The sequence below is a fragment of the Strongylocentrotus purpuratus genome, unplaced genomic scaffold (assembly GCF_000002235.5).
Source record: "Strongylocentrotus purpuratus isolate Spur 01 unplaced genomic scaffold, Spur_5.0 spur5_scaffold_8, whole genome shotgun sequence".
Lineage (NCBI taxonomy): Eukaryota > Metazoa > Echinodermata > Echinoidea > Camarodonta > Strongylocentrotidae > Strongylocentrotus > Strongylocentrotus purpuratus.
Genome location: NW_022145614.1, coordinates 24,304,727 through 24,327,666, shown reverse-complemented (window position 1 = coordinate 24,327,666; position 22,940 = coordinate 24,304,727). Strand labels below are relative to the sequence as shown.

The window sequence follows — 22,940 nt, the reverse complement described above, 5'->3', positions numbered from 1 at the left end:
AATTCCGAAACGTTTACGAGAGTTGATCGAACAACAGATCTCAAAACTTATAAGGAAAGTGAGATAGAATAATTAATTTCGGTCTTGCTGGCTTTTTCGGTTGTTTGGTCGTCGACCGGTCGCGTGTGAAAATGTTCTTATCAACTCTAAAATAATGAAACACTTATGTTTTAATTGACCACCTCGCAATACATGCCCCTTTACATCAGTCGACAACGGTTGCAATTGGCGCCCCCAAAGTTTACTGACATAGCAACAAAACAGTCAATAACTCATGAAGATCATAATAAGTGAATACAATAAATCATCATGTTCTTTGGATAAAAGTGCTCAGAAATTTAAATACACTGATAAATCTTCTTCTTTTCCTCCATGGTGAGGTGGAAAAAAAATCGGGAGAGGAAATTTACGAACGTGATAATATATACAAAACACTGAAAATCTTACTAATTTTTAAATCTTAGACTCGGTCAGAGGGGGAGGGGGCCGGGTGGTGACCAAGGGGTTAGGCGTCAAATGCCCTTTAAAATAACTTTGTTGACGCAACGGGTATACCAGCACGATCAAACTAATAGTCTTGGCTGTGGTATCGCTATAGAACTTTTTAAAGAACTTTCACCTTGAGACTATGGCGTAGAAATAGGAGCACGGGGCCAGATGCCCCAACCGAACGACGGAAAGAACAAATTAAAAAAATGACTAGCAAAATCGAGGAAGAAAGGGAAAGGTGTAAAATGAGAGTGGAAAGGAATCTCCTCCCATCCCTCAAATTAGTGACATTGCAAATTCATATTTCATCCACCTACACACTAAGAAAATAAAGTTATAATTCTGCTACAATAGCAGAATTAAAAAATGACGAGCAAAAGCGAGGAAGAAAGGGAAAGGTGTATAAGGAGAGTGGAAAGGAATCTCCTACCATCCCTCAAGTCAGTGACGTTGCAAATTCATATTTAATCCACCTGCACATTGATAAATAAGGGTGCAATTCTGCTACAATAGTAGCAACCTAGCTCTGCCAAATACGCGTAGGTGGGTGAAAATCTACCAACTGCACCCTTATTACTTTAAATAGTGTGTATATACTAGTCAGAGCCATCTATACACAGAGTTTGGCCAACCCGGTTCGAATTGGACACAATATGGCGCCTACTGTTTTGTTAGGCAAGCACAAAACAAAAGAATATAGTTACGCCATGTGACCCAGTGAAACCAAGTTGGCTAAACTCTGTGTATAGATGGCTCTGATGCTATAGTTAGAGTTACTTTATAGAATAATACTAATAGTATAGAACCCCGCGCCCTCAAGATCAATGACGTCCCAGTTGATGCTATACCAGCACAAACAAGCCACTGGGCCATGGTTGTATATACCGGTCATATACTCAAGGGTATAACTAGTTTGATTGCTAAAGAATTAATCATTTTTACAGCAGACGTCAGCAGGCAAGCATCAGGAAATTGTTCTGTTATCACTTCCAAGTTTACTCGACAGGTATGCTAGTTATTCCTCTCTCCATAAATTTAACCTTCATTCGGGAAGCTTGTTTTCTTTTATTTCATATTTGTCTCTACATCATCTTTCCATGATTTTGTCTTCCCGTTCTTAACACAAAACTGATTTCGAACTTGAATTTGAACACATTATTATATAGATGTATATTTTTGTTGTTATATACTTTCATATCTTTTTTCTTTCTTATTCTCGCTGATAAAAAGAAAGATTTTAAAAAGTATAATACGAGTAATGTAATTTATTTTCATTTCTGTACTATATTCCGGAAGATGCTTGTGATATAGTACGTTAATTTGTGTCATTCCTGGTTATTGTAATTTTGACATCGGCACACGAGTATCATTGTTACACTATTACTTTGATTTTTGTTATCTTTCGTTTTAAATAAAAAATGAGAATGATCCTATTTGTTTGGATTTACAACCAATAAAATTTGATTTGAATTGAATTAAATTATAATACTTTTATGTTTGTCCAGGACTATCACTCAACTTCTTTCTTTTCGGGGGAGGATGGGGGCAGTCTCTGTTTACGCTTCAGGGAAGTTATCGTGGCTTCTTTTTTCGTTCCATGATAATCAAATGTTGTCATCAATATTACCTACTGTACAAATATATGTATTGTTATCGTGATCGTGTTATCGTGATCGTGTAACTCAAAGGTAGCCAAAACTGGTTAGCCTAATCCATAGGCCTACAGGTCGCCTGGATCGATGCGTATGAAACTTATATAAGCATTCATGTGAATATAATAAAGAATGTGATATAATGTATTCAAATACCGGTTACATTATTAAGCTTCATCAAGATGTTCCGAGCCATAGCCGCTATCATCCTCGTCAGCGTTATCGCTTTCGTACACGGTCTCTCCGAAGAGCAGGCCGAACTCTTTGTGACCACGGGGCAGACGGAAATGAACACCGGCCTGGTCGGATGGGTGTCCGTCACCAGTTACAACCGAAATATCTGGCTCATCAAATCCAATGACATTCCCGACCATGACACCGGGGTTTTCCCAACCCGAGGGGAAAACCCTAACGAGATCGAAGAACAAGACTTCAGGTCAGGATCGTTTAATAATTATTTTTTATAAATCCTTGTATTTTTTGTGGTTCCTGTGCTCTTATAAATCAAGTAGGCGTATTTGTTAATATGAAGAAAACAAAGAAATGCAAGAATTTATTACTTTGAATTGACTTGAATTGCAACAATTTGATCGAAGAGAAGGTAAAGTTCTGGTAAAGGTAAAAATGATCTTTCATATTCGTTTTGTGTAAATCGGGAAGAATATAAAAGAAAACAAACGTCCGCTGAAAATTAAAAGGATTGCTCTGTAAATGCCCTCATTATCGAAATATGACAAGAAAAAGCTGAACAGTTTGGACCGAACTTGTTAATTATGCGTACTGTGTACTATACAACTTTTTGTATGCAGTGCATAATGATTTTCAGCAAGTCCGAGTAATTTTCTAACCATTTTGATGATTCCAAAGCTTCACAGGTGAATCAATCTTTATTGTTTCCAGATCGTTAATTTCACAATGTAGATAATCGCCTGACCAGAACTTTACTTTCAACAGCCTACATACAGCCCTAAATATTTGCATGTCCGTCAAATGTCTGAATCTGAAATGTCATCTTGACGGGATATAATTATAATAGAGGATTATTGTGATTAGAGCCAGCTTTTATCCTGACTACAAAGATGCAGGGCAATTTAAAAAGATGATTTTGCAACATTTTCAAATTGTTGACAATGATTGTGAACACACCGTGTTGACATTGTTTTTCACATTGTGAAATGTGGCACATTCACTGTGGACACACAGACAAATTAACAGTGTGGTCTGTGGGGATGCATGCATGATGCATCCCAGTTTTGACAAAAACAAAAAAATGATTTGCAACATGTTCAAAGTGTAGACATCGTATTCACACCTGGCATGAACACAAAGAGGATTTTGAACATTTTAGGAGTCATGATACTATAAACACACTGTGTTCACAATTTTTGTTTTCTTCCGAATGTGATGCAGTTTGACACACTGAATATAGTATGGATTCATCCCAGCGTTTTCTTACTGAAACTTTACTGAAAGAAAAAAAATCTTAAACTTAAATGAATTCCATTTTGTGTTGTGTAGTTATCGGATAGCGAAGAATCCCGTGGTCAACGAAGAGTCTACCTGCCTTCCTTTGGGACCCATCGCTATTGCCACCAATGGTATAGTCATGTACAACCCCTGGGATACTGACGACGAGAATGCGGTGGAGGGCGAGGGCGCCGAGGTGTTTGACGAGTGCGACGGGCATCCAGATGGCCTGGGAAGGTTTGTATATTCATGTATCTGCTCTCTGTTTGTAACCATTTAAGGAAAACAGATCTGGGTGCCAGAGAGGGGGATCGATGTGATGGAGAGACTTGGTGTGGTGAGGTTATCAGAAAGTAATAAAAGGAAAGAGCATGCGATAGCATCGCCTAAGGGGGGGGGGGGGGGGGGTACTCACACATTATAACATACGGGGGTGTGCCGCTCTAATGGGTGATTTTTTTTACAAAACGTACCTAAACATGAGTCCCACTTTTAACAAAAATACCATTAAAAATGGGTCCGCTTTTTTCAAAATACTCTGGTGTTTGCCATATAAACAACCGAAAAACACCCGAAATGTGTCTTTTTTCGAGAAAAGTGTCCCCTAATAATGGGTAGGGATTTCGAGGCTTGAGTGGCACACCCCCGTCCAAACCAAATCTGAGTATCCTCCCGGGAGATCATCACTAAAGGAAGCTTCGCCGATATCAAAATTTTGGAGGTAGCCAACAAAAAGAAGAAAACTATGATCCCATCTGTATCACCTGCTACAGCCCACGAGACCAACAGCCAAAGAGACCTTCACGTCTGGCGTGTTGCATGGCCTCTGGACTCTTGATCCAAGAGTGTTCACCAGACCAGCATTGTAGGTCACGTGGGCCGTCTGTCTTTTAAAGCCCCACTGCACTACTTTTATCTACTTGCGCCCTCTATAGCAAACAATGCCTAAGATGTGACCGTTGGTCCCCCATGGTCCCCCTTTTCTAAGTAATTGAGAGCTGATCTGATGAGATAGCCACCTGTCAGTGACCATGTAGGGAGCTGGTCTAATCCCTCCTATCCAAACTAGTGCAGACAGGCTTTAAGCCGTCAGTATCATGGGCTTTCCTTCTTCTGGGATGTGTCTTTCAACCCCCTTTTTTCCTTCTATTACTATATTCATGCATCAGGTACCACTATCACAAGCAGCCATCAAGCTGCCTCTTCACCATTATTGAAGGAGAGCCATCCCCTCTCGTTGGCGTCGCCTTCGACGGCTTTGCCATCTACGGACCCGTCAATGAGTACGGTGTACTGCTGACATCAGACGACCTCGACGAATGCCATGGTCGTTACAATAGTGGTGGCGTCTACCAATACCACACCACTGCTGACTTCCCCTACATCCTCGGTTGCTTCCGCGGTACCCCGAAGAACGTCAACACAAACAGCGAAAATTGCAACAAGGCTTCGGAGACCGATGAAGATGGCAACTTGTTGCCATAAGGTTGTTCGGGCAGCCAAGTCTGTCATGGCCGGTCAAGGTGCATATAGCATGGCAATGACCGAGATAATGTTTCCAATTACATAATAATCAATCTTTAGTTTCTTTTCTATCAGAAATCTATACCTTGTATTTCTGTCATTTGACATTCTTTCTCTAGCATTTATTGTTATTTTTGGACAGTTTTCATGATTTTCACACAATTCGACCCCTCTCCCTTTCTGATAATTCTGGATCATTTCATGGGCATAGGTTCCCATGTCTTGAAACGAATTCAAATGAGGTTAATGAAATACTTTTTCATAAATTCCCTTGATTTTTCTTTAGAATTGGCTAGAGTTTACCTCTCTGATGGACACGAGTGCCAAATTAAACTATGATTAATACTAAGTTTATTCATTATTGATATGTATGTTCGCTTTTCATTGATTCTAATAAATACGTCACATCATAATCTATATAAAGTGTTATGCCTTTTCATTAAAAAAAAGTTTCAAACGAGGTCTAGCAATGTTGAAGGTTTGTAACTCATAGGCCCGAAATTCACAAAGGAGGTTTGTCGACAAACCTTGGTTTTCGTGCGTCATATGACGTACATAAACCTCGGTTTGTCGACAAACCTTCTTTGTGAATTCGAGCCACAATGTTTCAATTAAAAACAATGCTCTGTAATTACTTTTTTCTAATTCCTTTATCAATCACTCAATGTCGTTTGGTTTCAGGGTAAGATGACCTATAACACTCTACATTACCCATCAAAAACTTTGAATGCTTTGGATGTAAACAATGCTATTCTTGACATCCAAAGTATTTTAGGGCAGCAAAGCTTAGACCAAGGATACGTTAGTAATCAATTATTATTGTAAGCTACATTCATGTGTACAGTAGCTCTATATACAAGTTTCACAATCTCTAATAGTTTTCTTTTTTCCCTTGTGCATATTTATTAAGTTAAAAGGGTTCCATAGAAAGTCATGGTAATTCTCTCCCGGGAAGGGGGGGGGGACTTGAGATTGGTTTTTGATCTGTCATGGAACACTTTGTTTTCAGGTCGATAATCAAGATTTATTGGAAGGTTTCTTAACCTTTTGAAATTTAATGAAAATCTGCTTTCAGATGTGAACAAATATCCATAATTATTTGACTATTAATTTAATTAATCTCTCTAAAGCTATTCCGTTCAAATAATGGAGCATTTTATTTGCTGAAATACTTCTCGAAAAGTAATCAAAATAGATAATTGGTGTTTGGTTATATGACTATTGACTATAGAATTCTCTGTAAACACAAAACTGGGAAGTTTGAATAATGATTAGCCAGTTTTTATCGACTAGGAACATCTGTTCAAATCAAGACATCAATATATCCAGCTGCCGCCAACTAGAAGCCGTGTAATAATTCAAAACTCGGCAACGAAGTTTCGGAATCTCGAGTTAGGATAGTGTCATCGTCTCTATTTGATTCTTAACTTTTACTATTGAGGTAAATGGATAACTCCCCAATGCATTGCTCAAGACCGATTATTTGGCTCTATTAAAAGCTTTTACACAAATTATTTGAAACAATCAAGGAAGAAGAATCCTCTTTAGCCCTTTACCAAAACAAAGGTTTAAAGTCTGAACAAGTCCAAAGTATGTTTCATACATTACCAAGTATTGTAGAATTGTATTATGGAATCGAGAACATCGACTAAAAAAAAAAGAAGCATAAATTTACTTCTTAATTTTTCTGATCCAAGCTGTAGTAAGGCCATCAGCTTGATACAATTATCAGATAAAGTAAAATCGCTAAGGGCAATCCAACCCTTGTACAAGTTGATTTGTATGAAAGCAGAAAAATGACGAAAACAGAATGACAAAAGTTTGAAATGAATCGGACCGGTTATAAATGTTTAAATTATGAGATCACAAGTCTAATTCTATATATGCAAAATTCAGATTGGTATTTAGGTCAGTGGATTATGACGTAGGGCGTGGATAACTCTCCCATTTGCCGTTTACAAAAATATCCCCAATTCCTGTTTTTCTCATACGTTCCATTCTCCCTTGGGGCACTTCTCAAACTGTATTATAGATAGCATATTATTATAGGTCCTCTAAAAAGAATAAACCCTCCTGAGCCATGATTTTTTGAAACATTTTAATTTTTAGTAATTTTATATGTTGAAACAGATGGGAAAGTAGTCCACCACTACATCACATTGACTTTACCGCTTCAGCCAATTTGAAGTGATTACAACTTCCAAAAATTCATAACTTTCTTATATTCAGTCAGATTTAGTTGAATGAAACTTTCATCAGTTTGCCTCTTTGATTTTCTGCTTTATTTTAAGAGTAGTTGTCTATTTGAGTTGGATTTCCCTATAAATTTGGATGGTTGCGTATGGTACAAAATAGCTTGGACTTGACTAGACATAAATAACCGGCAGAAGTAACCATCTGGTATGGGTAATTTTGTGATAAAATTTACATTTGTCAACGTTTCCAATTCACAGAGGCGTTGAGTGGAGAAAGACAGTCTCAGTGGAACTATCAATATTAGACTGAAGCTTTCTGTTAAAGACTTGCCCCTCTCCATATACATGTAAGTCGTGTTTATGCAATGTTTCACTAAAGGCTACTTTGTATAACAAGAATTACCTCTCCTTCAAACACAGCACCAAAACTACTGCCAGATTGCCAGAAACTATTGCAAACAAAAAACCTTAATCCAAACTTTACCTGATAATTGAATCAAAATCAGCACAAAAATGTTATATTTCAGGATGTTCTTGCATTGAAAATGGTCATCATTGACCAATAGACCAGTTTACTATAATTTATTCAAATTTTTTTAAAACAAAAGTTGTGCTTGACAACCTGAAAGCTTGTCAGCTTGTCCAACATAGCAACGAGTAGTGTATGCAGACTGGATTCCCAGTATTGTAGATCATTCATTAATAACAGGTTAATGAAATAACTAGTCACTAAATTCTATAGGAAAGAATCATCCATAAATTTGAATATGTTACTTGTTAGTTAACCGTCTAATGCAAAAGATTCTGGTTTACAATACACTCTTTACTCTATTTGCACTCGAAGCAATGAAAAAGATATTAATTTGAAACAAATGGGAGAAGAAGAGACATGGGGAGTGTTTCACTAATAATAATAATAATAATAAAAACGTTACTTATAAAGCGCTTACCACCGAAGTCTCTAAGCGCTATAAGACTAAGACTAAGATCGACTTTAAGTTGGACTTAACTATGACAGACCATTCATGCCACGGTTTGCTCTTACCGTTAACTGGCATTGGTCTCTCAAGGGATGTACAAATCATGGTCACAAATCTACAGAATTTACCATTTTTGGATAATTCATTATTGAAGGAAAAAATATCACTAAAGATTATAATTGAGAGACCAATAGTGAGAGCAACCGGTGGCATGAATGGCCCGTCATAGTTGATCTTAGTCTTTGTGAAACACTCCCCTGGAATGGAAAAGTGAAGAGAGCAAAAGTGACTTCAACAAAGAACACATCACATGCAACCTACAACAACTAGCCCTCACACTCCCTTTCTTTTTCTACTTTTCCAGTCACAAAACCAAAACCTCGACACCTAACCAACTACGTAGTACATACCGGACAAAAATATCTATACCCCAAATGGCCCAATTTTAGTTGGTTAGGAGTCGATGTAGCAGTGTGACTTAGGTATCAGTAACTGTCATAACACTGTAACAATCATCAAAATAAAGACACTTGTCAATATTTCTTTTCTTCAAAATATGTATGAACAACATCTTTAATCAGGTTGCAATACTACACAAATTACTGGGAAAATGGTACAAAAGAATTTCATGATTATCAGCTGAAAACAAAAATACCCTCACATTTTTCTTAACCCCAAGATTCTGTACATGGCTGTGTTCACCATGCTTAGGGTGGGTATTGGACAAAAAATGAATTCAAGGACTCATCTCTACCTATTTACAATGGCATGTCCACCTGTTCTCCTACTTAAAGAGAAGGTTGAGTTCTGGGAAGAGGTGAAAAATAATTTGTGAGCGTTATCATTGTATTATGCAAGTGTGGAAGAACATCAGATAAAAAATGTTCTGTGAAAAGCATGGCTCTCCAAATGCCTTAATATTCTAAATACGGCATGTAACATCATAAAAATCTGGACAGATTTTTACGCCACATGTTCGTGTAGTCATATACATCCTCCTGTGTACAGTACTTGAAAATTTAAAAAGACTGGGCCAAATTTCTGATCATTTTGATGATTCCAGAACCTTTCAGTACACACCAATACTTATATGCTAGATGATCAACCTTTTCTGATCGATTTCACAACGTTTCTTTCACAATGCAATCGCATGACCAGAACTCAACTTTATCTTACGTTTGTCAGAACACTCAGAAATTCTTCCAAATGTTTCTTTGTGCCGAGTATGCGAGTCAAGAAGAATGTTGAAATGCATTTTCAGCATCAGCAACCATAATGGGATTTAGTTTGCCATGCTAAAACTTTTTTTTCTGTACAAACAGCTAAGCTTTGCAAGCACTTGATTTCAAGTGCCATCAGTAATTTAATGCAAGGACAACATAATGAGTTACTGGTTATGAAATATGAAACCAACTTATATGCACAAAAAGAAAGAAGAATGAGAAAGAACATCTGACGAGTCCCAATCTGCAACATATTAGCCCAAACCTCAGTCTTGTTTGCCTGGTTGACAATTCAACATCAATATGTCAGAAACCTTAATGCCTTATTTAATGGCATGAATTTCTTCGTCAGCGACATCATGGTATCCTAAAGAAAGGTATGGCATTTATCAACTTTACAATTACAGTCATATCTCATCCTTACGAGTAAGAACACAGTTTTATAAGTACTGTTATGACTCATTCTTTACAAGAACAAATCAAATCACAAAGAAGGATCACGTGTCATGTGCAATAAGAAGTCCATATGTTTACACAATCCTGAAAATCTTTCACTCCTGCAAGTTTCTCCGTCATATTGATTTAATAGTTAAATAACCTTTGAACTCTGGTGAATGAATGAAAAGGCTCCATAACAGCTTTTCAATAATGACTGATTTCTACCCCTCACTTTTCACTGTCGAGATTTCACAGGTTCACATTCTGTACAGAAAATATTTATAAACAGTGTTTGATTGGAAACAGTAGGGATAGAACACTACGAACCATATACAACAGTTTTACACAAAAGATGCGGACAAGATGAAAAGCGCTGGGTTTATCTCCTTCCACCTCTCTCTCCTCCACCGCCACCACCACCACGACCCCTACCACGCCCACGACCTCCTCGACCTCCACGTCCTCCTCGTCCACGACCTCGACCTCCCATTGATGCTGAAAAATGAGAATTAGAGGTGAAATCAATACAACTTTTTGTTGGGAACGAAATAGAGATTACTGACAGAAAGGAGAAACAAGTCTGAAATACCTAGACATGGTGGCACAAGAAAGCACATTCAAAATTTCAAATTCTTTGTTTGTTTTAAACAAAAATACACTATGTGAGGGTTTTACTTTGATTTCAACTGTGGTGAATCCCGCTAAAATGATGTCAGCTGAAGAACTAGGCGTTGTGGCGTGCGCCTGTAATCCAGCAAACAATGGAAGTTACAAACTGATTCAGCCGAGGACGCAGGTACGAAACTGAGTCGTGTCTTTTGGATGGTGACCTTTAAAGGTCGGTCCCCAGACATAAATGATCATATATGATTGATACACGTCTGTAAAAACTCAATACACACACACATGGCAGGTATTTGTTTTGGCTGGTCCTTCATAGAAAATACCAAAATCTAAATGAAAACTAAACTAAATACCACACCTCCCCACCCCATCCCACCCCCATGGAACAAGATGACATTGTAGCAGTGACTTACATTGCTGCTTCTTCCTCATCCTGGCCTTGGGTGTGTCGTCTACAAGGAGCTGATCAAGGGGAAGACTGTCGGGAAGGATGTAGTACCGGATGTTGTTGCCACGGATACTGAGTGATTCCAGCTGCTGTGTTTCTCTGTTCTTTGGCGTGAGTTTGACAGATTTTAAGTGAGTGTTCATGCTAACATCAACACCTAGAGAAAAGATGGGTAAGATTATGATTGAATGCAAATAGAACATGTCCTTGTAGTGTTACTTTTGAACTGATATTTCTGTACAAATTTAAGTATCGCAAAATCAACAGACAATGTACCGTAACTTGCAATTTACCTCATTAGGTAGCACCCACCATTGTTTGTACACTGCATGATATATTTTACAGCATATCACCTGTGTTCTGTTCCGTTTAAAGGCAACTCATAACACAAACTTGATTTTCAACCAAACAGGATTGTGTACCGGTATATATGAATTCAACATATCACTATTCAGTGATAATTTGGTGAAAAATTACAAAGTGCATGAACAATGAAATTCAGTCATATTTAATCAATACAAAAAAGATATAATTTAATGGCCATATTTTAGCAAACATATTAACTTAACTTCTGTTATAATCTGATGCATTACGTAAAATTGGACAAGGAACAATATCTCCCGAAAGATCATTTTACTAGCTTATCAAGAATAGACATGTCATCTTTAATTTTAATTAGACTGTAAATTTCCTCCTTGGAATCACAAGATAGCGAACGATGAAGAGAAATGCATAATCAGTTTTGCACTTTGTCAAGTTTATTTGCAAGATTTGAAAGTTGTTTTTACTCATCCTGATGAACAAAATCTCTACAACCAAGACGTCCTAATGATCCCATCATACTTAACATCCAAAGAAAAATAAATTCCCATAGCTCAAGCATTTCTTCTTCTTCTTTTTCTAGGCACAGTTCCCTATTAATTCACTTTACATACCTGTGATTGTCCCATGCACTTGGGTTCCATTCTTGAGTTCAATAGTGACAGTCTCATGACTGAGCTTCATAAGAAATCTGGGGAGAAAGAAAAAGAAACAATATTCAATAAGAAAATATAAATTAAGGCACAATACAAAGACCTTTTATTCAGAGAATGAAGTAATAGGGTGTCTGATCGCGCACCCGATGTTGTGTGCTAAAATTCTTCCCATAGAGATTACACACATCCCTATGCAGTCTACGTGCATTGCGCGACCATGCAAAAAAAGTCAATTTTTTTTTTCAAATCGAGATTCAAACCTTTATCTGTTGTGATCCTGAAGGTGATAATCAATAAATGAGGTGTCATATGAAAGAGCAGGTGAATTCCAATATTTCCAAAGGGGCGTAGCCCCCGAAATTCTAAAAATATCTTGGTCAAAACTAGCCTTAAGGGCTCTCTCGAAATGTTTTTTTAATGATATTATTCGAGAGAGCCTTAAACGGCTCCCATACCCCTGCACGGAGAGGCATGTAAACAAAACTCAAAAGTGGTCCAAAATCACACTTTCGCGCACCCGACCAATATTGGACAGTGGCTTTGATAAATTTTGTCGTAGTTTTGGTCTTAATTAGCGCTTTAATTTCAAAATCGGATCTAAAAATAACAAAATAAGAGCAATTTTCTTACCAGACCGATACAGCTCAGCTCCCTTTTCACGTGTACCGTGTGAATTCACGATGTCTACACAATGGTGATGACCTCTGACTAGCACTTCGTAAATGTGCTGCTTCCGTATAATGCGCTGAATAACACTCATACAGCGCATTATACGGAAGCAGCACAATTTACCCACAATTACGGAAGTGCCAGTCAGAGGTCATCACCATGCATTGTGTAGACATCGTGAATTCACACGGTACACGTGAAAAGGGAGCTGAGCTGTATCGGTCTGGTAAGAAAATTGCTCTTATTTTGTTATTTTTAGATCCGATTTTGAAATTAAAGCGCTAATTAAGACCAAAACTATGACAAAATTTATCAAAGCCACTGTCCAATATTGGTCGGGTGCGCGAAAGTGTGATTTTGGACCACTTTTGAGTTTTGTTTACATGCCTCTCCGTGCAGGGGTATGGGAGCCGTTTAAGGCTCTCTCGAATAATATCATTAAAAAAACATTTCGAGAGAGCCCTTAAGGCTAGTCAAAACAGCAATTTAAACATTGTGTCCTGGCTAACTCTGAGGTTTGTCACTTTTGAGATATGATGCCCTGATCGATAAGTAGTCCCAGTCCTAAGGAACAATTCTATGTGCTTATATTTTCGCTAGCCCCCAGGGATCACAACTGATAACAGTTTAAAAATACCCTTCTCGCTATTTGGTGGATCAGCTAATTAGGGGGCGTGCGCTCCGCTCAGTCCAAACCATGGTTACATCGCGTAACATCTCCGCGTACGAACGAAACCCCAAATTCAATAACACATTATAGTGAATGAAATTATGGTTGGCCAATCGCGCGATAAACCCGGAAGTGAATACACGTTATTAATTTGAACTTTGAAGAAGTCGTCGATGGGGAAAAGGGGGTGATTCTTCGTCCTATCCAGACCTATTCTCCCATGTTGTTTCGTCGATTCAACCGGCGAAGAGAAAGTACGCCCTACTGCGCATGCATACTTTCTCATCGCCGGTTGAATCAACGAAACAACATGGAAGAATCGTTGGGATATAGATCTAGATCTAGGACGAAGAATCACCCCCTTTTTCCCATCGAAGACTTCTTCAAATTATAATTTCAAGTTGCCGGCTAGATGCCCAGAGGAGTCGAACAACCTATTAAGTCAAAATTGTAATTGCTCCCTTTGCATATTTTGAGATAATGTCACCCAACCCGTTGTTACAATGTTTTTTGATGCACGAACTCGAAGCCCCGACGGCTTCGGCATCGGCGTCGGAGCTTCCCGGAGTTACACAACGACCCTAGACCTAGGCCCTACTCAAACTCGGTCATAGTCTACGTTTTAGTCTTTAAAGGCAAGTGTGAGTGTATACACTCAATGACCAAAAGCATATTTCACGAGAAGGCTTGCAATTTTCTGCAAACCTTTCTCTATTAAGGTCAAACGTCGCGGCAGTGGTAACAAAAAAAATTGAAGCAGAATTTTGTCAGTCAGTCCCACACGTTTATTTTCATGGGTGTCATACAAACTAGGTTTAAATAATGAAATTAAACTATAGAAATTTCCTAGACATAGACAATTTGTCAAACATATGATAAAATGAAAATCACTCGATCAATAAAACTTGTAAAAAATGATAATTACCTAACTAGCTTCATGATGATGTCAGATTGCGATCAGCGTCTGACGATAAAAATTGGACGTTCAATCAACGCGCCTGTACAAAAACAATGTACTTATCATGACGCGGATGGCGCCATACTGTGAAAAAAGATAGCAATGTATGATGATGAAAAGCCCGAAAGAATTATAAGAGCTAGTTCAGAGAAGAAAAAAACAAATACAAAACTGCAAACTTACATTACTGACAGCGAATTAGGGTACGATTAACCCCAACAAGTTATTTAAGTAGGAAACGCTCAAGTTGAGCCTGTCGAGTAAAGGAGGAGTAAGGAGGAGAAAAGGAGAAAATTAGGGAAGAAGAGGATTTATCATAATTATTAAATTATTACTTTTTCTATATTTTATTTAAGCTTATCTGCACTAGTTTGGCCAGCTAGGAGGGATCAGAAAACACAGCGAGGTCACCGATAGGTGGTGACTATATTTCATCAACTCTCTCAAATAACATAAGAAATAGTAAATCATGGGGGACCAACAGGCACCGATTGGAAAAGTTTTCTATATATATATATATAGGGGGAGCAAGTAGCTAGCTAGGCATGGGGCTTTAATATACCGTATATTTATTTCGAATTCACTAGAAATGATCAATTGCTTATATTGAAACACTCTTTTTTTCAGTTTGAAACAATGATCAATACACTTTTTAAAGCAACATAAGCATCAAGCAAATTACTGTGATGGAAAGAACAACCGATACATCAAAGTGTATACCCTTATTGGTATACTTAAGCTATATTGTACGTACAACTTTCTTTTCATGAAATAAATTATAAAGATTCAGGGGCATAAACTAAAAGCTAAATGAGAAAAAAATATGTCAAAGTCATATTATAACAATTCTGACCTTAAGTTTTTCATGTTTGAAGTGATATTTTAAAAAAAAATCCTCGTGAAACTGCCATGTACAAGTCTTGAAGCTCTGCACATTGGGGGTGGATTATTTGTGAGTGCCCCAAACAAATCTTAAACAACTTTGACTAGACTGATCTCTCATTCCCAAGTCATATGTGGATATTATTTTCAACAAAGAAATAACTAGAGAGAAAGAGAGAGATGGGATGGGGTGGGGAAGGAGGGAGCTCAGGGAGGGAGGGAGAGCGAGAGTAAGAGAGAGGGAGCAAGAGAAAAACAGAGAGGGGGAGAGGGAGAGAGAGAGATAGAGAAAGAGAGAGATAGAGATAGAGAAATTGAGAGAATGGGGATGGTGGAGGCATTGAACAAAAACAGACACTTTTCTCTTGTCAGTCAATGGATATATTTTTTATTTTCAGTAAACAGTGAAAGATAAAGAATGTGAATATACAACATATATTTCCACTTGCACTGTTACCAATTTTTATGCTTGAAAATATTGATCTTTATATTCAACTTTGTTTTAAGTTATGTTTTACAGTTTGAGTGGTGATAAATTTGAATTGAATTGAATTTGAATTACATAAACAAAGAAAAAACATACACTGAAAAGTGAAACAATACTGCATCTTATGTACATTATTGTTCTTTAATTTATTTACATGTCTTTAATATATATTCATGTCTATGTTAATAATTGAGCACATTTTTACACAGAATATTATTATCACTTTCCCATACTCATTTTATATATATATATATATATATATATACACATACATGGAATAGACTAAGTGGTCTGCACTGAGAACCCAATTGGAATATAAAATGTTATTAACATATTCCTACAATGTTCTTGGGAATAAATTTCTAATCAAGGCAATTTATTTCTTAAAGACACACTGAAGTTGGACGGAGTATATCATTCTTGTCTAATATTTAGTAAAATGAAATTAACTGAATACGTTTGAAAAGAACACACTTTAATATTCATGCAAAGAAACTAAATGAGTCTCTTCGTCAGTTACAGCTGTACATTTCCAAGATTTGAATTTTCAATATAACAATCTTTACAGCAATTGATGTTACTATTTAATAGAAACTTTTGCATGCATAAAATGTTTGAGCATTTCACTAGTGGCTAAGATTAAGTAAGATAAGTATTTGCCATGAAGTCTGCTGGCAAAAGTAAATTTCTTAAAAGTGGTCTGAATACGAGTTAAGACACTTTACTTAACTAAGCCATACATTTTAACATCAGAGTATCAAATTGAATACTGGCCCAGGACATTTTCATGCCACAACACAACTGAATCACAACTCACACGACATTGAACACTTGTGATTTTCGAAAGTTTATTGCAAAGAACATAAATGTTCTTTACAAATCAAAAACATGTCATAATACAAAACTCTCTGGTTTAACAGTATCTAGAATAATCTTGTAACAGTTGTGTAAAGAACCAACATCTATTATCATCAGCATGTATTACATGTATTTACCCCTCCATATTACAACTGGTAAAAATTCATAGGAGTTCTACCTTGTCATGCCCACAGCTTAATAGGGGCTCTTCTATGTAAAAGAACACCATTTTATATTTGTGAATCATTATCTTTTTAATTAAAAGTTTGCACTCTTTTATGTCAAACTTACTTCCTTGATGAATTGTCAGATTACAGAAGACAATAATGTATCACTATTCATAGAAGATAATACAAATTAAGGCCTAGTGGAAAGGTCTAGATCAGATGTTACAGAGAGAGAATAAATAATGGCCATAGCTCTAACGAATAAATAATCAAGATAATACGCTACATGAATATTGGGAAGTGAGGAAATATTCAGAAATAAAATAAGAGCATAATCTCCTTGGACTATATGAAAAAAAAATTGTCACCCCTTATTTCACCAACTAAAGGTGTTTTTACAGCTAAGGCACTCACATGGGGTGCCACTGATTCATAATTGAGATTATGATAGCAATAAGCATTTAACACTTATACAGAGTATGTTTTCCACTTTATAGCGATCCGATTGTATGCTACCGAGAAATAAGATCAAACCGGAAAAGTGGCAATTAAGTCCGAGAAGTCGGTCACAATTCTCCATTTAAATACAATCATTACAACCTGAACAGGGAAGATTCAGATGATAACTTCTTCTTCTAGACATCATCTATTCCACAAGTAACATCAAGCATCATATTTCATACAGAGGCATGTCATAAATCGAGCAAGAGTTCAGAAGGTAAGGAGAGGAAGAAGTTTATGCCATGACACCCCACTGCTGATGTTCACTTGACATTCTCATCTGTTGCCATGTCTTACGATGCGTCTTCAAAGCCATCTAGAAATGAAAAAGGAAAAGGGATAACAGATTAGGCAACGGCTAGACATTTAAATATTCTTGTTCCTTCAGAGTCAGTTTTCAACTTGTATCACTCCATCTTGTTTATTGATGCAATATTGGACAACAAATTTGTAGTTTCAATTTCTTTCTCCTCTATTAAAAAGATAATCAGCTCAATTCCTCTTTTTTTCCTCTCTCTTTTTCTATTTGTCATTATGTCATAGTTCAATGTTCGACTTTTACCTTGCTTGGTTAGTTAAAGAAAGGTCTGCATAAACCTGTTGGAAATGAAATATACATTTCAATTCTATACCAAAATCAAATATTAAAAACTTGCTTATCCCTGCTGTGGTAAACTGCTGAGTACTACAGGACTCGTATTGCATTTGAGTTGGTTCAAATGATTAAGCTTTCTCTTGCTCTAAATGTTTAGTATGTGTAATATTGTATTGTCTTTAAAGAGAAAACAAGGTACTTAAACTCAAAATAATTTTAGTGTTTTTGTAATGATGCTTATTAATCCTGTCAATGTTGTGTTCCATCGAGTTGAACAATATAAATAAAATCTTCCTAAGCCTAGTTTTCAACTAACATTGTACTGTATCCTATGCAATAAGTTGAGAACTAGCTAAGTACGATTTTATAAACATGGGCCCAGATTGATAAGTGAAATTTTAATACCACTCCAAGCAAAATGTCTAAAACTTCATTATGTCAACATGTTACACTCGATAATCAATGTACATCAAATCTCTGCATTCTATACCTTCATATTTCAATTTGTCAACATTTTAAATTCACTTTCCAGATTGAAGACAACTCTACAGAGAAATTAGTAGGTACTAGCCTAGATAGAATAAGCGATGGGCAATTCTTTCTTACCTCTGCGATCTCCACTTTCCTCTCCCAGCTCTTGACGGTCTTCTGAAGCTCATAGAGATCAGCCTTCTCCTGGACATACTCGACGACCTCAGGAACCTTGTAGTCTTCAAGCTGGTGCCGTAGCCTCCTGTTCAACTCTTCCGCTGAAGACCTTTCCTGGAGACACAAAGAAATACAAGATTGACGAGATTGACACTAAATTTTTGGGAGTTTTAGAACATTATTTTCTTTAAAAAGACAATGTAAGACATTGTGAACATGGAGAGTGAGAGAAAGCATGGTAATTTGAACCAACTCTAATGCGATACCGAATGCATTGGGATGACTGAATGGAATATTTCACAGGAAAAAAAAAGCACCTAAATCTTCATTTTTACTGCTTGTTTGTTTGATTGCGTTTTAAGGCAAGTAAGTCATAATTGACTATTTATGCTATACAAAAACATTGTTATATAATGTTTGTTTTTAAATAGACACAAAATTCAAAGAGAACAGAACATCCTTGTAATTGTTCACAGAGGTTTATTTAAGAAATGAGACTGCTGACAAGAGTTTGTTTATATGGTACTACATCAAAAACAAAGTGATACATCATTTCTAGTCATTGAATGTGAGAGCATTGCAAGAGCATTATTGCTGTCATTGCCAGTTATTCTACATTTTAATATAAAAACAGGAGAAAGCTAACAAAATATTCAAGCCTCTTAATAATCAACATTCTTTTACCGGGTATTTAAATTCTCAGACAAATGTGCAGTATTTGCCGTAAAGCTTGCTTCTAAAACAAATTGATTATCCAAAATAAATATACATGTACTACTGGACTCACCTCCTCAACTGTTTCAGTTTCAGTATCAATTCTTGAAAGGAGTTCATTTCTGGATGAAATTTCATTTCTTAACCTGTCTGATTCCATTGTGAGAGTCTGAAGCTTTTTCTGCAGTACATACAAATAACAAAAGAGAATGAAGAATGATGGAAAAGAAAAGATTGCAATGTGAAACTTATTACATACATTTGATAAAATGAAAAAGATTAAAACTAAAAAGCTCATGAGTTTGGTAAATTAGTGCAGTCTAAATGATTTCCGTAAACTGAATTTCAAATCTATTGCAAATTTCTTTAACTTTTGGTACTACATATTTTACAAGGCTGTGAAAAGACTTGGATAGTTTATCACTTTGTCTATTAAAGGGGAAAATACTAAGAAAAAAACCTGTGCCTTTCAATAAATTGACCAATTCTCAGTATGAAAAGAAGTTCATGTTCATTTTCAAGAAGAATGATGAGACTAATGAGTGCAGTACTCATACCGGTAACTTAAAAATCATAATCAATAATAACTGTCTATGCAAATATTTTTAAATTCCATAAAATTACCACCAAGAGTAAAATCATGTTCCAAAGACTCATATTTACAGATGTTATTTTCTGAAAAGGAAGCTTATAGCTCAATGGTTACAAATGTATTTGGCTTAGTGAAAGAAAATCCACACTTGAAGTTGAAATCGAATCAATCGGCTATAAATTGAGTTCTACAGGATGATTACCTTGTAGGAGTTGAGGACCTGCAATGTATTCCCAGCCATGAGTTTGAGTCGAAGCAGATCTTGGTTCCTCTCATCAATCTTCTCCAGGTACTGACTGTTCTCTATCTTCAACTGTTGGAAGTCCACCTCATGGAGAACCTCTCCCATCTCTTCTTTCTACAGAGGAGAGAAGTAAAGGAAAGCACTCTGACATATGAATTTACTGGAAACTTCTCTATATCGCCTTATATTTTTCATGATTACTATGTGATACAATGAACACCATTCATTTGGGATACTGCTGAGACATTTATTAAAATTAAAGTTGCATTTGAATACTTTCGGCCGTGAAGCAAATCCTTCATTGAAGCTTTATGAACAATGATACATCTAGGTAAAGTTGTAATTCTTTTTAAGTGTGGAAAACAAAGAAAGATTAAGCATCTGTCTATTTTATCACATTGACCCATAATCAACTTGAATTTTTGAAGTATGTTTCTCTCAGCTACAGTATTTCAAGATAAAAAGATATTGCACATTTCTGTCACCGGCATCTTCAGTTGCACACAACAACTTCAAGCATCAAATACACTTGGTCTTGACTTAATGCATCACATTTTTAACGATTCACCTACCTGCTTCAATTGAAGATGTAGTTTCTTCTTCTGGACTTTCAATGTGGAATTCTTCAACCTTAGCTTTTCAATGAGAGCATCCCTGGACCGATGTTTGTCCTCGTAGTACCTGATGACCTTCTCTGCAACGACCTTCTTGGTTCTGTCATTGACGGAGCCCTTGAGGATGTCGCGCTCAAATTCATAGCGAGATTTCTTCAGCTCAGCACACCTTGTATCTGCTTCCTCCATTACAGCCTGCAATACAACACAAAAACATACTTTGGTAGAATATATATCTTTTTGTGTAAACGTGAATTTAAAAAGAAACTAACATAACTGAACCAGTAGTAAACAAAACTAGTAGTCAATCAGAATCACATTTATACCAAAAGGAGATCTACACAAATATTTCTTTTTCTTTTTCAAATTCTTGATTCAAATTAAATTTTATAAGTAGGTAAATGCTGTAAAGATCCACAAGTCCAGTTGCATGAGCAAGAAAGAAACAATTTTGTAGTTATTTAGATGTAGCTAATTGATTCTTAATTTAAACATATATGTCATTTAGATCTACTCTTAAGTCTGAACAAGTTATGGAAAAGGCTGGATTCATGAGGGAAATGACTCAAATTCATGTGAGATTTTCTTAATGTGATCATACCTTGTAATTATCAAGAACCTTTTCTGACTCCTCTTTCAACTTCTCAATCTCCTCGCGTAGTTCTTCAATTTCTCTCTGAGAGATGTCACACTTTTGTTCAGAGGAGAGTTTCAGGTGCTTGTCTATACCGCTCCCTTTGGACTTGCTGCGTTTGCGCATCACTCTATTATCAAGCGTTGACTGACTCGGGGTGGGGGCCACAGTCGCCATGGCAGCCATGTTGGGCTCCACACGCTTGAGGTACTTGTCAAACATCTCGGTTTCATTCAGCAATGCCTTGTTGCCCATTCTTGGGAAAGGGAATGAGGAAAAAGACCACAAATATTTCAATGATTCATATAATATAGTTAGACAAGAGTAGAGAGAAAAGGCAAGTGAAACGTTGCTAGCTTCACATTTATGCCAGCTAAATTCAACTTAAACTGTGATTAGAGTCTAGATCTAGACCTAAAATCAATTTATGATATTCACCGCAGACTCTAAAATAGATAATGGAAAGAAAAATAGTACCAACTGCATAAAACCAGGCCAGGTCCCAGAACTTAGTTAGACTAATTCAAGAAGACTGAAAATACATTTCATCAAAGGCATGTCTATTCATTCCATTCAGGTCTTTGGTTTCACCTGATCTTTTTTTCTGCTGGAAAACACAACACTTGACTTGACTACCAATTACAGCCTAGGAAAGTAACTTAATTAAAAAGGCAGAAAATAAATTGTAATAAATGAATGTCTATTGTTCCATTCAGTACCTAACCTAAAAGGTTAGGTTTAATAGTTTATTAATCTGACATTTAGGTCTACGACGTGAGCAAAAGCTTCCCTGATTCAATGCTTCAATCTTCATGGAGCTGACGCAGCCTATCGAAAGCTGACCCCTGTCGCCCCGGCGCCAACCCCGTGTAACTTACTGGAGATCCTCCAACAGCTGAGCCAGGTCGTCGTCTGAAAGGTTATACAAAGGATCATCTTGCTGGTCCTGCGATGACGTTGTTACACTTTCGTTGTCTGCCATGATTTCTGTTTTAATATAATGTTGCTGTTAAAAGGTCAATTTATGTAACTATCGTGAAAAAACAGGTTTCTAGAAATTGTTCGTCGTCGGTATTACGTGTAGAAAAGTGAACCAAATTTACGTACATAAGTTGCATAGCGCACGGCCGGAAATATTTCGCACGCACCATGTACAAGTGAATAGTAAACTTGACGCTCACGTACGCGTACGTTACTGTACTCCATTTCGTCAACACGCTGTACGTTGCTATGATGAACGTGTGCCTTAGATACCAATACGTATACCGGTACCAAGAGCTGCAAAATTGAAAATTGATATGGTAAAATAGCATATTTTTCTATCTAGTCTCTACATCAAGTTAGTTAAGAAAATGGTAAATCAGAATTGAATTGTAAAATATGTGAACTATAAACGGCAGCAAAATATTTCTTTATTGTATCTATTCTTTTCATCTTCTCTTATTTTTATTCTGTATCTTCTTCCTTTCCCATCTCACCTTTTCGTCCTATCTTCTACTCTCATTTTCCTACACTTTATATTTTCTTCTCTTCCAATATTTGTATTCCCTTCTCTATCCTCCCATGTCCTTTTCCTCTTACCTCTCAATCTCACTTACTATTCTTTAGTATTATCCCCCTCTCACTTTCTCTCTCTCCCTCTGTTTTTCCTCTTCATCTCATCATCTGACAATTGTATTTTTCTCTTTGC

At 36.7% G+C, this 22,940-nt stretch overlaps 3 protein-coding genes across 3 annotated transcripts; 1 reads left to right on the top strand and 2 right to left on the bottom strand.

Moving 5' to 3' along the window:
- The first annotated feature begins 1,412 nt into the window (after positions 1-1,412).
- LOC755406 lies at positions 1,413-5,565 on the top strand. The gene is made up of 4 exons (XM_001189765.4): positions 1,413-1,495; positions 2,314-2,577; positions 3,660-3,845; positions 4,778-5,565. The coding sequence occupies exons 2-4, from the start codon at positions 2,324-2,326 to the stop codon at positions 5,091-5,093; spliced, it is 756 nt and encodes a 251-aa protein (XP_001189765.2). The 5' UTR covers positions 1,413-1,495; positions 2,314-2,323; the 3' UTR covers positions 5,094-5,565.
- Positions 5,566-8,850: 3,285 nt separating this feature from the next.
- Positions 8,851-14,373, bottom strand: LOC580433 (small nuclear ribonucleoprotein Sm D1). Its single transcript, XM_780491.5, has 4 exons — positions 14,282-14,373; positions 11,976-12,052; positions 11,006-11,197; positions 8,851-10,463 (listed from the first exon to the last, which is right to left on the bottom strand). The coding sequence occupies exons 1-4, from the start codon at positions 14,293-14,295 to the stop codon at positions 10,348-10,350; spliced, it is 399 nt and encodes a 132-aa protein (XP_785584.1). The 5' UTR covers positions 14,296-14,373; the 3' UTR covers positions 8,851-10,347.
- Positions 14,374-16,782: 2,409 nt separating this feature from the next.
- LOC580374 (coiled-coil domain-containing protein 113) lies at positions 16,783-22,726 on the bottom strand. Its single transcript, XM_780436.5, has 7 exons — positions 22,129-22,726; positions 21,218-21,506; positions 20,575-20,811; positions 19,961-20,116; positions 19,240-19,347; positions 18,411-18,566; positions 16,783-17,525 (listed from the first exon to the last, which is right to left on the bottom strand). The coding sequence occupies exons 1-7, from the start codon at positions 22,230-22,232 to the stop codon at positions 17,445-17,447; spliced, it is 1,131 nt and encodes a 376-aa protein (XP_785529.1). The 5' UTR covers positions 22,233-22,726; the 3' UTR covers positions 16,783-17,444.
- Positions 22,727-22,940: the final 214 nt, after the last annotated feature.

Excerpts from the sequence above, each read along its gene's own strand:
- LOC755406 (XM_001189765.4), top strand. The coding sequence starts at position 2,324 with ATGTTCCGAGCCATAGCCGCTATCATCCTCGTCAGCGTTATCGCTTTC. Across the intron at positions 2,578-3,659 it reads ATCGAAGAACAAGACTTCAG|TTATCGGATAGCGAAGAATC; the intron begins GTCAGGATCGTT and ends TGTGTTGTGTAG. Across the intron at positions 3,846-4,777 it reads CATCCAGATGGCCTGGGAAG|GTACCACTATCACAAGCAGC; the intron begins GTTTGTATATTC and ends TTCATGCATCAG.
- LOC580433 (XM_780491.5), bottom strand. Across the intron at positions 11,198-11,975 it reads AGTGCATGGGACAATCACAG|GTGTTGATGTTAGCATGAAC; the intron begins GTATGTAAAGTG and ends TCTTTTCTCTAG. Across the intron at positions 10,464-11,005 it reads GATGAGGAAGAAGCAGCAAT|CATCAATGGGAGGTCGAGGT; the intron begins GTAAGTCACTGC and ends CTCATTTTTCAG.
- LOC580374 (XM_780436.5), bottom strand. The coding sequence starts at position 22,232 with ATGGCAGACAACGAAAGTGTAACAACGTCATCGCAGGACCAGCAAGAT. Across the intron at positions 21,507-22,128 it reads CAGCTGTTGGAGGATCTCCA|AATGGGCAACAAGGCATTGC; the intron begins GTAAGTTACACG and ends CCCTTTCCCAAG. Across the intron at positions 18,567-19,239 it reads AAACTGAAACAGTTGAGGAG|GAAAGGTCTTCAGCGGAAGA; the intron begins GTGAGTCCAGTA and ends TTGTGTCTCCAG.